The sequence below is a fragment of the Choristoneura fumiferana genome, chromosome 26, assembly GCF_025370935.1.
Source record: "Choristoneura fumiferana chromosome 26, NRCan_CFum_1, whole genome shotgun sequence".
Classification (NCBI taxonomy): domain Eukaryota; kingdom Metazoa; phylum Arthropoda; class Insecta; order Lepidoptera; family Tortricidae; genus Choristoneura; species Choristoneura fumiferana.
The window spans coordinates 6,504,966-6,519,897 of NC_133497.1; the positions used below are offsets into that span (position 1 = coordinate 6,504,966).

The following is a 14,932-nucleotide window of genomic DNA, read 5'->3' on the forward strand; positions in this document are numbered from 1 at the left end:
TACAGAATATTATTGCTTGACAAACAGTGTTGTGGAAGAATGTTTTAAGAAAAATATCTTAAAAAATAAAATATTATGGACGTTGTAAATTGTCAAATGGACGTAAATCTGACGTTTAAGTATTATGACGTCGAACGCGACAACCATATAAGAAGTCTATACGGAATGACGGAATTGAACTTTTCTGGAAAGTATCTTCCTTGTTTTTAAACAGATATTGATGATTTTTTAAGTCATTCGTTACATTTTCCATTTTTTTATCACGTTCATATATTCTAGAGAAAATTGATTCAGGCACATTCCTTATTACACGCGTATGCGGTAGGAGAAAGGACTCAAGTCTAGAAGTCTAAATGGAAAAGAAGAAACATGGTGAGTGTAGAAGCAAAAATATAATAAACCATTTAGATATTAAATAAGCGTTTATTTCAAAGTAAGTACAATTTTAACAGCTTTTCTTATATACAGATTCGCTAGTGCAATATTTCGATTAATACTGTCTGTACAAAATTAAGACAGACCGAGATGAGTTAAAAATTATAATAATGTCAACTGCACTGTAATGCAATCATCGTCTTTGTGATGGATGCGTTAGTCGCATAATTTATGAAAGTCATAATGTAATGTTTGTCATAATACTTGCTAGTCATAATTTTTTCACGCCGAAACCCTAATTTTTTTGGAAACTTAATTGGCATTGATCACTTTTTTACAATGTGGTCTAATTCCAAAACCATTTCGAGGAATAGGTTTATTAAATCATTTTATAACATTTTTGTAAAAAATACTAATTGATCGTGTGTATATATGCAAAATAACGTTTGACCTTTGTTTGACTTTCATTTTAAATAAACGTTATATAACTAATCCACCTAATTCTAACACTCTAACAATTCTGAACAATTTATTGATTCAGAGAAAAATGAGTTATGACAAACATTATATTGACTAAGATACATACATCGAATTAACTAATCATGGCCCAATTTACAGATATAATAATGACATCGCATTGTATGACGATGAAAATCATTATGATACAGATCTACTTACCTTTACATAGTTATCACATCTGAAAGCTTTACGGTCAAGGAAAACACCGTGAGAAAACCTGCACAACCCGCGAAACAATTCCATTGAATTGAATGGTGTGAAGTTCCCAATCCGCGTAAGAACTCCGGCCCAAGCCCTCTCATTCTGAAAGGATGCCTGTGCCCAGCAATGGGAAATATATACACTAGGATGATGATGACCAAACATCACAAAACACAATTTGTATGTACCATTTGTATGATACTAGTCACATATTTTTTTCGCGTATGAAAATGTGCAATTAATGGAGAATGACGATTACCTTTTCTTTACATATCAAATGGTACAATCCAATTCATAAGCTTGTGAGCAAAAATTTGATCAAAAATGTCTGAGCACGCTTCTACGCCGTTAAAAATAAAAACTGTTCATTTAGATATTTTTTATCAAAATTTTGCTCATAAGTTTATGAACTCGACTGTATTCCCACACATGATTTCTAAAATCATCTCTTTAGTCATGATTCATACTCTTTCGATTCAAACAAATCTAGTTTCCATTAACTTGTGCTAACAAAAACAGTATTTAATGCCGTAATAATAAAATATCAAAAACATGTCCAATAAATATCAACGAATTGCTATTATAAGCTATTTACTTAAACAAAGCATTAGTTGCCATAATCTCTTAAATAAATAAATTCTTCAATAATGTCTTTTACAAATTCGATATTCAGTTTTTATCAGAAATATGAAATTACTATTAGTAGAGGAGCTATAGCAACTGTGGAGCAATCCAATTTATTTTCAGTAATTTTCCTACTTTATACATGTTTTACGCAAAATACATAAATATACATTTCGCCTCATAGTAAGCAGTGCCGCAGCTTATAGTCGCTTTCAACAGCCGAGGTAAAACTCGCAGATTGGCGACCCCTCAGAACGAGCTATTGTGTATTGAAAAATCCCTTCACTCAATGACCACTGCAGATTTAGGTTGGGTTGACATTGACTCATAGAATAATTAGGTTCAAATTTAATACATATATATGTTTATCGTTAAGGATATTTTTGTGCGTCATTTCATATATCTGATAAAAACTAAGTAATGTATAATGAATTGTTAATTATTCTACTCTCTAATTGTTTCTTAGTGAACAATTAATTTGTAAAAGAAAAAAGTAATATCTAAGTCACGTTACATTAGATTATATCGAACGTAACGTAGAAATTACCTACTTTTAGAAATTGACAACATTTTTTTTGCAATTCAAGACCATTGAGTATGCGAGTATTTATTTTAATTTATTATTTAATTGTAAAACAGAGCATTCCAAACTAAGAAATTACTACCTGCTTTATTTGCTCAAAAAAAATGTTGTCACTGTTGTCTCTGAAACACGTTTAAGCTGCGCAGACGGTCGCGTCGAGTGGATTTAGGTCTAGTTTCACGTCGTCAGACTTCAATTCCGACACTAGATCTCGCAATCTGGAAATAGAGAAGATCAGATTTAGTATTTTAATAACTGGGCCAAGATCTTTGTGTAATGAACCGGAAACCTTGTGTACGTTCCAGGGTTTTTGTGTAATGTGGCAATGTAAGTTTCCAGGGGAATTTGTGCAATATGGCAGAAACGTTATGTAACGTTCCAGGGGAATTGTGTAATATCGCAGAGACGTTGAGTAAAGTTCCCTGGGTATTTGTGTAATGTGGTGGGGCCTTTATTATAATGTCCAGAGAAGCTTGTGTAATGTGACAGGTGCCATGTGTAATGTGGCAGAGACGTTGTGTAAAGTACCCGGGGTATTTTTGTAATGAATTGGGGACCTTGCCTAACGTTCCATGGGAACCTTGTGTATGTGAAGGGTGTGTGCGTGTATGTGTGCACTAACTGGGCGAGCTGCGCCGGCGTGACGTAGACAGTGTGGTGTCCCGCGGTCTCGGCGGGGTACCGCAGCTGGCCGGCGGGCAGCGCGCGGGGCGCCAGCGCGCCGGTCAGCTCGGGCGCCGGGAACGCCGCGAGCTCGGACGGCACGCAGCGCCACGGACGGTGGAGTAGCAGCTGCTCGCGGACCTCGGCTTGGAGGGCCATCAGACGCTCCTGCAGCGTTACGTGATTTTTCTCAAATGTTTTGTAGTATGGCAATGAGGGCTATCGCGTATGAATTCGCCACTAGAGGCGCTAGTGTAGCGTGAGGTCTCCGAAATGTCAAATCTCATAGTTTTTGGGTGAGCTACGCGGGATTATTTATAATTAGAATAATTTCGTGAATATTTTGCAATATCTGAAATTAATTATGGCAAATATGCGTTCCGGGGCAATGAATGTCTGTGTTTTGAGACAGTTTTGTCTTTCGGAAACCTTTGTCCTCCCTTTTTCCGAACAAAACGGGGACTATGCAACACTGTGGCATGCTCGATATTTTGATGGTACGGTTTTAAGGTGTATTAAATATGATTTTAATCTAAACTTTGTTTTCACGCCCGTAATAACAGACTTTGAAAGCCATACTTAAAAACCTCACGCAACAGTGCGCCATCTAGTGAGACAAAAAACGATAGCCCTCATTGGACACAGCTTAATGCTACATAAACGCATATTGCTTGTATCAGCGATAATCCAACTGTATATAACTAAGATGCACCGTCATCGATTTAGAATACCCTAGATACCCTGCTAACGCTTAAAATGTGTCTTCCTACAACTGTGCTTAAGCACCTTCTAAGCACAGGTGCGCTGTCAGTAACGCGTGCTTCGTTATCGGATCAACATGCCGAAGTGCTCCGTAAAAAGTGCGAAAATAATACATTAACGACGCTGAAAAAGATGGCATATTGTATTTTCGTTAAGTACAAGTTAATAGTTTTATAATGTAGTGAATTTGTGGCAAAACGCCTTCAACACATTAAAAACATTATTATTTATTTAAAATATGGCTTCCGTCCTATTTTAGGACAATTTCGCCAGTGTCGAAGTAAGCTCTCTTTGGGAGCGACGTTGTACGGTGATTGTAGTTTTTGCAACTTGATAGTAAAAATCCAGAAACCACGCGGGGACAACTTGCGCCTTAAAAATTTCAGACACGAGAGCAATATATAATTTTGTGATCACTGTTCACTGTTAAGGTTAATCGCCGCATAAAAACACTATCAAAATTATACTTCAACTACCCAAAGAAACCAGAAATACCAAAATTAGATATGAGTACTGTCTACATCCGCCATGTTCGGATGCTACAATTCGAATCATTAAAAACATTATTGTTTGAAATTAATTTCAAATAAGTAACTATCTTCATTTGAAACGTTAAAGCCGTCAATTTGTCACGATTGTCACGCGGCGTCAACTGAATTCGACTTAATAGGAATTGACTCAAGGTATAGTATTGTTAAAAATCATCTTGCCTACGACAGAAAGCGCGATGGTCTTGTTATGTTATGTCATAACCGTCATCGCGTGTACTCGAAATAACACCTTAATTTTGGTAACATAAGGTTGCATGTAACGAAAATTGAAATGTTTTTAAGTACATTATGTGTTTTTGATATGCCTTAGTAGACGCACGCACTTGTAACTTAGCGATGGGACATTTTTGCGACCTGAATTTGTTGGTAACGGTGCATCTAGGGTATTCTAAATCGATGTGCACCGTTGATTAAATGGATCTATATTACGCACACCTACAACTGTCGTCTTATTGACCACCACGTCCCTTCTTATAATATTACAATTTCTGTAAAAGTTGACATTATTCTTTTCAGAAGGCGAAGTGCATACTTTACGGTCCGCGAAAAATAAAAAAACTAAAAATATTGCAGGATCGCTACACTCGACAACAATGTCGCATACAAATTCCATTATTGTCTAATCGTACTAAATTGGCACAAATCGTATACAGCCTACCCAAATGACCGGTATTAGTTATTTTGTTGGAACCCCGAACTTTTTTTATTGTGTCTGAAACAGCTCGTGGTGTTTTCGGTGAATAATTACACCTGCAGTTGAGTTGAGCAATGATGATGATGATGAAAATGATGACGATAATGACGACGATGATGATGATGATGATGATGATGATGATGACTGACCTCAAGCTGCTTCCGCTTCTCTCGCTGCCGCTCCTTGTGCTGAGCGAGTGCGCGCGCGTACCTTCCGGGCTCCTCCGGAAACGCGACCAGCCCCGAGCGCGCCACGAACATCGTCCACTCCTGCGCAGGTACCATAGTCATCAATAACAATCAAGATCAAACTGTTTAGGTTTAATAAGAACTGATTTTCCACTGTTTTTCTTCCAACTACTATTTTTCTCACTGCAGTGCGGTGAGAGGCGAAAAATTCTGCCCTCCTAAACCAAAAGGCGGCATCTCATAAAAAACACTTTGGAGTTATTAATACTATTGTGTACTTGTGTAGCTTAATGGTGATTTTCCACCGGAGAGGCGAGACGAGACGAGGCGAGACGAGAACTGAAATTTGTATGACGGCGCCCACGGCGGCTCGCCGCGCCTCGCCGGTGGAAAAGCACCTCAAGACATTCTGCATCACATGGGTAAGGCCGCGAATTTTGACCAATTTGGACGTTTCAAATTTGGAACGCTGATAAAAAAAAACTGATAACACCTAGAGGTTTAATTTTTTTTGTATTATATGCCACGATATAAACTCTCAAGGTCGCAAATTAGATAATTGATTTAAACCCTTTTAAAAAAATAATAAAAATATATTACCGTCCAAAACGTAACGAAAATTGACTATTTTTTTTGACCACGAGTACTTAATACCTTATTATTTCATGCTATTTAACTTCTCATGATCATGATTTTGTTTAAACAAAATTTTATGATATAACGATAGTCCTACCGATTGCGGAATCATGATAATCAAATAATTTTCATGTTTTATATATTTCTTTTCACGTGCCAAAAAACCACGTTTTCGTTACGAATACTTAGGTGACGCTTATTAATACTTAACGCCAATTTCGGTAAAATTGTTTTTGTACACGGCAACTAAACTCTAAAGGGCAACATTATGAGTTAAATAAATTCCAGTTTGTTGACAAACAGCCATTACGCGATGGGACATTTTTGCGACCTGAAAAAGGGTATTCTAAATCGATGTGCACCGTTGATTAAATGGATCTATATTACGCACACCTACAACTGTCGTCTTATTGACCACCACGTCCCTTCTTATAATATTACAATTTCTGTAAAAGTTGACATTATTCTTTTCAGAAGGCGAAGTGCATACTTTACGGTCCGCGAAAAATAAAAAAATAAAAATATTGCAGGATCGCTACACTCGACAACAATGTCGCATACAAATTCCATTATTGTCTAATCGTACTAAATTGGCACAAATTATACAGCCTACCCAAATGACCGGTATTAGTTATTTTGTTGGAACCCCGAACTTTTTTTATTGTGTCTGAAACAGCTCGTGGTGTTTTCGGTGAATAATTACACCTGCAGTTGAGTTGAGCAATGATGATGATGATGAAAATGATGACGATAATGACGACGATGATGATGATGATGATGATGATGATGACTGACCTCAAGCTGCTTCCGCTTCTCTCGCTGCCGCTCCTTGTGCTGAGCGAGTGCGCGCGCGTACCTTCCGGGCTCCTCCGGAAACGCGACCAGCCCCGAGCGCGCCACGAACATCGTCCACTCCTGCGCAGGTACCATAGTCATCAATAACAATCAAGATCAAACTGTTTATGTTTAATAAGAACTGATTTTCCACTGTTTTTCTTCCAACTACTATTTTTCTCACTGCAGTGCGGTGAGAGGCGAAAAATTCTGCCCTCCTAAACCAAAAGGCGGCATCTCATAAAAAACACTTTGGAGTTATTAATACTATTGTGTACTTGTGTAGCTTAATGGTGATTTTCCACCGGAGAGGCGAGACGAGACGAGGCGAGACGAGAACTGAAATTTGTATGGCGGCGCCCACGGCGGCTCGCCGCGCCTCGCCGGTGGAAAAGCACCTCAAGACATTCTGCATCACATGGTATAAATAACTCAAGTTTTTTTAAGCCGCCTTTTGGAATAGGAGGGCAGAATTGTGTGGTTCACTCGGCGGTAAAGTTATTCAGCATCTTGTGCCTTGAAACCCTCGGCTCCGCTCAGAATTTTTCTTTTGAACCACTCGCTTCAATGACAGCACTCGCAGATAGTATAGTAACTGACCGCGTGCAATGCATCCAGTCGAGCCTGCAACGCGGCGGCTGCGGCGCGGCGCGCGACGGCCGCGGGCGCGCCGGGGTGCTCCAGTGGCCTCAGTCGCTGCGCTGCCACGTTCTCCGCCCGTCGGCACGCCGCGACTCGCGCCGCGCGCTCGCGCTCCAACGTCCTGCGTAGTAACAAGTGTCACAACACCGTTTTATTTTTAACCGACTTCAAAAAAGGAAGAGGTTCTATGTTCCAATGTTTGTATTTTTTTTATGTATGTTCACATTGTGGACCGATTTTCAAAATTCTTTTTTTATTCGAAAGGGTACTCATCTGAGGTGGTCCCATTGTCACCAAGTCAAGATCTGACGATGGGATCCTAGGAAAAACGAGGGCAAACCTCAAATTTTATAGGCACACCTATGGCGATTTTGGCATTTTTAGCATTAAGATAAGCATTTACATTCAGAAAGTATCATTTGGTAAACTGGACCTGATGAAGAAGACCGTAGATGACCAATGGAACTCGTCAAAGCTAAGTAATGCTCGCTCGTCTATAAACGATCATTATTAATATACCTAGATAAGCGACTAAGAAGGAGCTTTAAGTTAATGGTTTATTTTTTGGAGTCGGTTTTAAAATTTTCACACATATCATTAACAAAGCAAACTAATCTTTGCAACTTTTTCGTTCAAAAACACGAACATGAAACTAACGTGAGACTCGCACATATTTAATAAAATAAATCCGAATAGCTGACGTCCTAAATCGAGTTTAGCTCGCCATGTTTCGAGCTAATTCGTAGCCCTTCCTCGTCGACTGCTGCAACACACGCACTGCGCGCCACCGCTCTGTTCGCGTGACTACCCAACGAAACTAATACGGGGGCACAACTACCCGCGTTTTCACTGTCATTTTTACTTGACAAATATAGGGTACAACACTAACAACATCGATTCGCTTGAATGCTTGTTAGTTAGAACACTCGCTAAAACTCTCCTGTTCATTTTAACTTAAAAAAAACTGTAATAACATTCGCTAGAATGCTGATTACAAGTCAATGCTCAAGTCTATGAGCACTACGCACTGAAGACGTGTTATATCATGCAGTGGCGTAGCTACCAAGGGGCTAGGCGGGGCAGTGCCCCGGGGCCCTCAAGCTCAGAAGGCCCTCGAAATTCTGCTTTATAGCTGATGATAAAGTTGCTTAGCATTTTTAAAGTATTTGTATATATAATGATTTTACTTCAAAAAACCTTACCAGTTTTGATAGCAGTGGGCCCCATTTTTTTATTTGCCCCAGGGCCCTAGGTTACCTAGCTACGCCACTGATATCATGGTACTAACCAGCTGAGTACTTTAAGCTGTTGCTGCAGAGCCTCGTTGACTTCTCCGGCCGCGATGCCCGGAGTCACCTTCACCGGGGCCTCATCTACAACACGACATCAATTTATTACGGTCTGTAACAAGGCCCGCGTTTTTGCATAACCAAAATTATGTATATGGGTCTCCCCACATGTAACAACTGGAAATAAAGCTTTATGTCTACGCAAAAAGAGGGAACAAGACGTAGACGAACCTTGCCTTGTTAGCTCTTATTGCGTGGGCATAAAGGTATTTCTATCAGCTTTTGCCGCGTCAATAGATGTGGGGAGACCCTAATGATGTTTATGTTTATAAATTTTATGGATATCAACTTCTGACCATCGAAATTAGAAACAATAAGTTTATGGGAAACAAAGGGTTCGGCAAAGGGTCCGGTGCTAAAATACACTGACGCATCGTAAACGGGTCATTATTCGAGCGTGGTCACATTTTTCTCAAATTGGCTGTTGATTTTGATGTAATTTTCGATTATTTGTTAGAATTCCTGTACCTCTATCAGATAACTGAAGAATTGTTTCGAAATCTTGTACCATTTTTACAGAAAAGCGACCACAAAAATGATTAGGAACAAACGCTCGATTAAAAACCCAAACGCTTTGACGCGAATTACGCGTCACGCTTTAACGCTTCCTTTTCGCATCGGTTCTCGGCTATAAAATTCAATCGCTTTATACAGGATGCATCTGACAATAAAGCTCTAAATGCAAGGTCCAATACTATTAATAATAATAATATACTTTTGTTTTGTAAAATTTTCAAAGTACTTGAATAGGGCATATTAGCCGTGGTGGCCTAGTGGTTTGACCTATCGCCTCTCAAACAGAGGGTCGTGGATTCAAACCCCGGCTTGCACCTCTGAATTTTTCCAAATTCATGTGCGGAATTACATTTGAAATTTACCACGAGCTTTGCGGTGAAGGAAAACATCGTGAGGAAACCTGCACAAACCTGCGAAGCAATTCAATGGTGCGTGTGAAGTTCCCAATACGCACTGGGCCCGCGTGGGAACTATAGCCCAAGCCCTCTTGTTCTGAGAGGAGGCCTGTGCCCAGCAGTGGGACATATATAGGCTGGGATGAGGGCATATTAGGCAAAGCTCTACGCAGGGGGCGACACTAGCGTAAACCCATGACAACGTCAGTTCTTTTTATATTTTGTCGCCATGACAGATCATGACCAAAGAGTATTAGTACCTATGGAAATCTTGATATAGTTATTACTAACAAAATAACATGATATTTTACATCGATAATAACGATAGAGCTATATTTCCAAAAGTTTAATTGAAATATACGATATTATGGAATCTAAATACTCAAAAAACCGTTAACGGTTTTGTGCTAGTGCTGCACTCTGACGGGAGAAAATTTCATTAATGTTCCCTATTGAGATAATTTATTGATCCTCAGAGTTTAATCGTTAAGTAAAACAGTGTTTTAGATATGACGGTGGTATCGCTGTCTCATGGTGCGAAGGAAAAATACTTTGTACTCTATTCCATTACCAAACTTGCAACATTTGTCAATGTGCTGTCAATTTTGTATTATATTGCATACACTGAAAACAAACCAAATCACATTAAATCTTTATGGAAAAAAAAGCACTGGACAAGTTGCAAAGGAAAAATAGTTCAGTTGTGAGAGTACAATCGAACCTTGCATTTAAATCCCAATTGTTAGGGGCACCTTGTATTACGGTTCAATAACTATAGCGTTATAGTTCAATAGTAAATAAGCACGGATGTTTAGACAGAACTATTTCGCGGTGCAAACCCCATCTATCCCCATAACAAGAGTTTCTATGACTAGGCGCTACTATCGTAACCGTTTGACAACTTTCACATTTGCGTCAGGTTTGTCATTGGTTAAATAAATAAAAGAGCCAATCGCAAAGCAGGACTGTAACGTCAAAACCTCACGATACTAACGCCATCTAGCGAAATCGCCTGTTAAGAAACCCTTATTCGCTGCGTGCGGGGGTAGGTCGTGAGTACAGAGGCAAAAGTACCCACAGTTATAAAATTATTACGTTATGAAATAGGTCTATGATAAAGCAGATATTTTAAAATTATTACATAGCACATGACACAGAAAATTAACATGAATGATGTATGTCCGGAAAGCACTTGTGTTTTTATAATTATATTATTTTAAAATAGGCAAAATCTTATTTATTTATTGGAATTTTGGCAAATAAATGTATTCTTTATTTCTTTATTTCTTTCTTATTTTTCGAAATGAACGAAAAGACCAAGGCTTTTTCGTACATACTGTATAGTTAACATGCTTAGTTATAATTATAAATAACCATCTCAAATCAACGAATATACAATTATTTCAAGTCAGAAGAAAGTACCTACATATTGCTTGAAATTACTTCTTCTTCGTATAATATAGCTCCTCACACTATTTAACTTACTATTTCTCTCTCGCTCGACCTTTAAAACGACGATAAAAATCGCCTGTGTGAAAAGGCTCTTAAATACTTGAACCTTAAACCATTAATTAGAGATGGTTTAGAATTAAATTAAAAGTTAAGCATTATGAGACAGAAAACTTATCTTACTGGAGCACTCAAAGACATTTTATCATTATCAATAAAAAAATACTTAATAATGAGTCTAACATCCGTAACATGGTCGTTCTGTTGCTCTGAGGATGAACTCTGGTTGAGTTCGAAACGCGTTAGAGGTGATAGTTGGGTTTGTGTAATTTGTGTGTGTTCTTACAGCGTGTAGGTGGAGGAGCTGCATGAACATACATTTTGTTGCATAGATGTAACTACTTAAAGGTCGCGGGTGAGCAAATTGTATAATTTTAAGAACGATTTAAAGATGTCATTGAGTGCAGCAGATGCTTAATAACAATTAAATAATAATGTAATGACAATTTACAAGAATTAATACACAATTAGTAGCCATTCCAATTCACAGCTTGTTTTGTTAAAACCTTACCCTTCACTTATTATAACAAGTAACAATAAAAATCCTAAAACGAACAATCTATCTAACTTATTAACTTATAAAAAAATACCAAACTAATAAACGGCACGGACGGAAAATAAAAATGAGATGCGTTTGTCATTTAATCTGTCATCTCCCAGGATAACAGGATCAAAGGAATTTGGGCACAAATTTGTGCCTCCGGGAGAGGACAGGTTAAAAGACCTTTTTCCGTTTCGTTGTGATGGACCAGTTAGCCACGGTTAGAGAACCTGATTACGAAGCCTGAGGTCCGGGTCCGATCCGCAGTCGGGGCAGATAAGTGTGAAAAATACTAATGTTCGCTCTCAAGTCTTGCGTGCTTAATATGTATACCAGTACATACCGGGTGTGGACTATTATGCGAGGAAATAATTAAAACACAGGTCGTACTCGTCAAATTAAACAACATTAATTCAGCGACTTAAAAATAATGGAGGGTTTAGATCTTCCCTTTTTCATAAAAATTAAATACTGTTATCAACGTACCCCATCCTAGAACCCAACTGACGTCGCCTGTCACGGTACAAGAATCAAGCATTTTGCTTTACATTGCTCCTTCGAATAAACTTTAAATGTTTTATCTACATGCATATCATAACTTCCCTATTATATGTTCAGAAACGACTATCAAATGGCCTTTATTAAGAAACCTGTTATCTGCGGGTGCATCTTAATGTTCACATTAAAGTACAGTGCATCTTAATGTTTACATTAAAGTATCGGTAATACTTTTTTAACAATGCATAGCTGTACATATTGTAGAAAACTTATGACATGCATGTAGATAATAATTATTTCCAAGTCAAAGTCAAAGTCAAAGTCAAAATACAGGCCATATCTGAACATATTATAGAAAACTTATGATATGCATGTAGATAAAGTTATGTATGCAGCTTCGGCTCGTTGCATAAAACCACACTCGTACTTTAATGCCTCTCATTATGCACCAGCCACATAAATAACTACTAATTATTTGCTCGTACTACAGGCCACACCCGGTATAAGCTTTAAAGGGTTTCCGTAACGTCAAACGGACCTCACGACACTAACGCCATCTAGCGATATTTCTCCTCTCACGAAACTCACTGGTGTAAAGTATCCCGTGGTTTTTTTTTTTTCATTTATAGTCAAACGCATCTCATACAAGTCTTAAAACAGGCATAACAATCATGCGACACTGAATATTTGGGAAGCGCTTACGCATCACGACCGGCGCGTGCACAGGCGTCACTGCCGCTGCGCAAACACACATCCTTACTTACGTCATATATACTTAGGTAACATGTCAATTGACAGCGGGATCTAATACCCTAAACATCAATTAAATTGACAGTAAACTTTAGAACAACGCGTCAAGGTGGCTTATCATCCGTGTAATTGTCAATAAACTTTAGAACAACGCATCAATTGACGGTGGTGTCATCGATTTAATTGACAATCAACTTTAGAACGAGGGTTTTCACAGAGGCGATCGCTAGATGGCGTTAGTATCGTGAGATCTGTTTGCTTGCGATTGGCTCATTTAGTTATTTAACCAATCACGAGCAAACGTCAAACGGAACTCACGACACTAACGCCATCTAGCGATATTTCGCCTCCGTGAAAACCCTCATTGACGATGGTGCCTAATAACCAATCATTAATTTAGAACAACGCTGACGATTGACGTAAGTATCTAATTAAAATTCTTGTCGTATAACATAATTTTGTTAAAATAATGACGTCTTAGTCCTGGCACCTGGTATTTAATAAGTGAGGGAAGGCATGCCGGGTTAGAAAGTACAACATTTAGGGCCGTTACCCTCGTATAAAGATATCGATAGACACGACGAAATAAAACTAAAGAAATGCCTACATTAACACACTTAACTTCAGAGATTATATCGTTTATAATATAAATTTTGTGCGACAGAGAAATGTGATACCTTCTCTGTTTATTCGAGCATACTTTTTTTTGCCGAATACAAAACTTGTAACTAACTTGCCGGAATTACCTGTCCACTGTTTTCTGGGTCTAGTTCAAATGTACATTCACTCAAATATTACAAAAAAAAAAGTAATAGAATTCTTCCCAATATATCGTGGATTCGATTAACTAAAATTATATAATAGAATAAGAAAGCAGCTGACGCATAACACGAAAATTAAAATAGTCCTTCACGTTATGAAAAAAAATATATAGAAAAAATAGAAATATAGTTACGTCACTTCTGAGAAATTATTTAGATTAGTAAAATTGAAACAAAACTATTCTATAGTAAAAAAGTGTGGTACCGAGTCTATCGATATCGATAAACGGTCGATAAAGGCGTGGCTTACGTGAATAGTCTCTGGAGATGGCCGCAGGCGGCGCCACCGCTGCGCGCGCACACAAACACACTCATTATATATGTTTATACACACTCTTACACGTTAACCTTCGTAACTTATTTATGTGACATTCACCGCGTTTAGATGCTGATACACATAGGCTACGTACTCTTTCTCTACTGATACTTTGATAAGGGATAGCGCGATAGAACACGCGGTTAGCCTTAAGTATTCCCTTGTAACACGACATCGAGCATTTGCCGGTTTTAAATGTCGAACTGAACAACAAACCGAACCAAGCGTAGAACCGAACATTGCTGCGAACATTTTTACGGTCATTCTAGGGGACGCTCTAGTAAATGCTCGTCACAGATCTTATTATTCAAGATAATGTCGCACAGATGCTCAACAAAAAGATCGAAACATAATGTTGTTTCGCTTGAACGCTCATTATACAAGTACTCAAATTTGTCAGCATAGTTATTTGACCTAAACATTCGACTGCAAAAAAACACGTATTTATCAATAATCATCAATATCAGTTCCTCGCAGTGTATGTCACATAAACAAGTGTAAGTAAATAAAAAAAACATATAATAACATTTTAGGCATAAAAAATCTTGGCTTCAATATTTTCTTCTTATTTCAACGCAATTATTAATAACAAAGCAATATTTTCAAAAACAATATTAGAACAAACACAAAGTAAACAGCACTTACGTAAAACTGCCAAGTCTAAAAATATAAATAAGGACTATTAAAATAATAAAAAAGTATATTAAGTAAGCTAATATTAACTTAAGAACTTAATACTTGCTATAGCAGATTTAATTCAAGTACTTATTCATATGTTTTCAGTCAGAAAAAATAACATAAAAACAGGTGTCCGTTTAATGTAAGTTCGCAAAATTTTAATTTCACCGAATTTTTTTGTTGAAATCCGTTTCGATATGGCGATAAACTAAAAATATTACCTAAGAAACGGGGTAAATATACGGTTCAAGAAACTGAATCGATTTTTTCAAATTCCATAGTAATAT

The 14,932-nt window shown here is 37.9% G+C and overlaps 1 protein-coding gene across 1 annotated transcript in view; it reads right to left on the minus strand.

Annotated features, from left to right (window-relative positions):
- Window positions 1-403: 403 nt before the first annotated feature.
- The window catches only part of DCTN1-p150 (dynactin subunit 1), a 51,477-nt gene continuing 36,948 nt past the window's right edge, over window positions 404-14,932 (minus strand). The window contains exons 26-32 of the mRNA XM_074107991.1: window positions 13,902-13,940; window positions 12,783-12,818; window positions 8,561-8,645; window positions 7,231-7,393; window positions 6,592-6,711; window positions 2,925-3,133; window positions 404-2,520 (exon numbers count right to left, since the gene is read on the minus strand). Coding sequence (XP_073964092.1) covers window positions 2,436-2,520; window positions 2,925-3,133; window positions 6,592-6,711; window positions 7,231-7,393; window positions 8,561-8,645; window positions 12,783-12,818; window positions 13,902-13,940 — 737 coding nt within the window. The 3' untranslated portion in view covers window positions 404-2,435. The remainder of the gene's footprint in view (window positions 2,521-2,924; window positions 3,134-6,591; window positions 6,712-7,230; window positions 7,394-8,560; window positions 8,646-12,782; window positions 12,819-13,901; window positions 13,941-14,932) is intronic.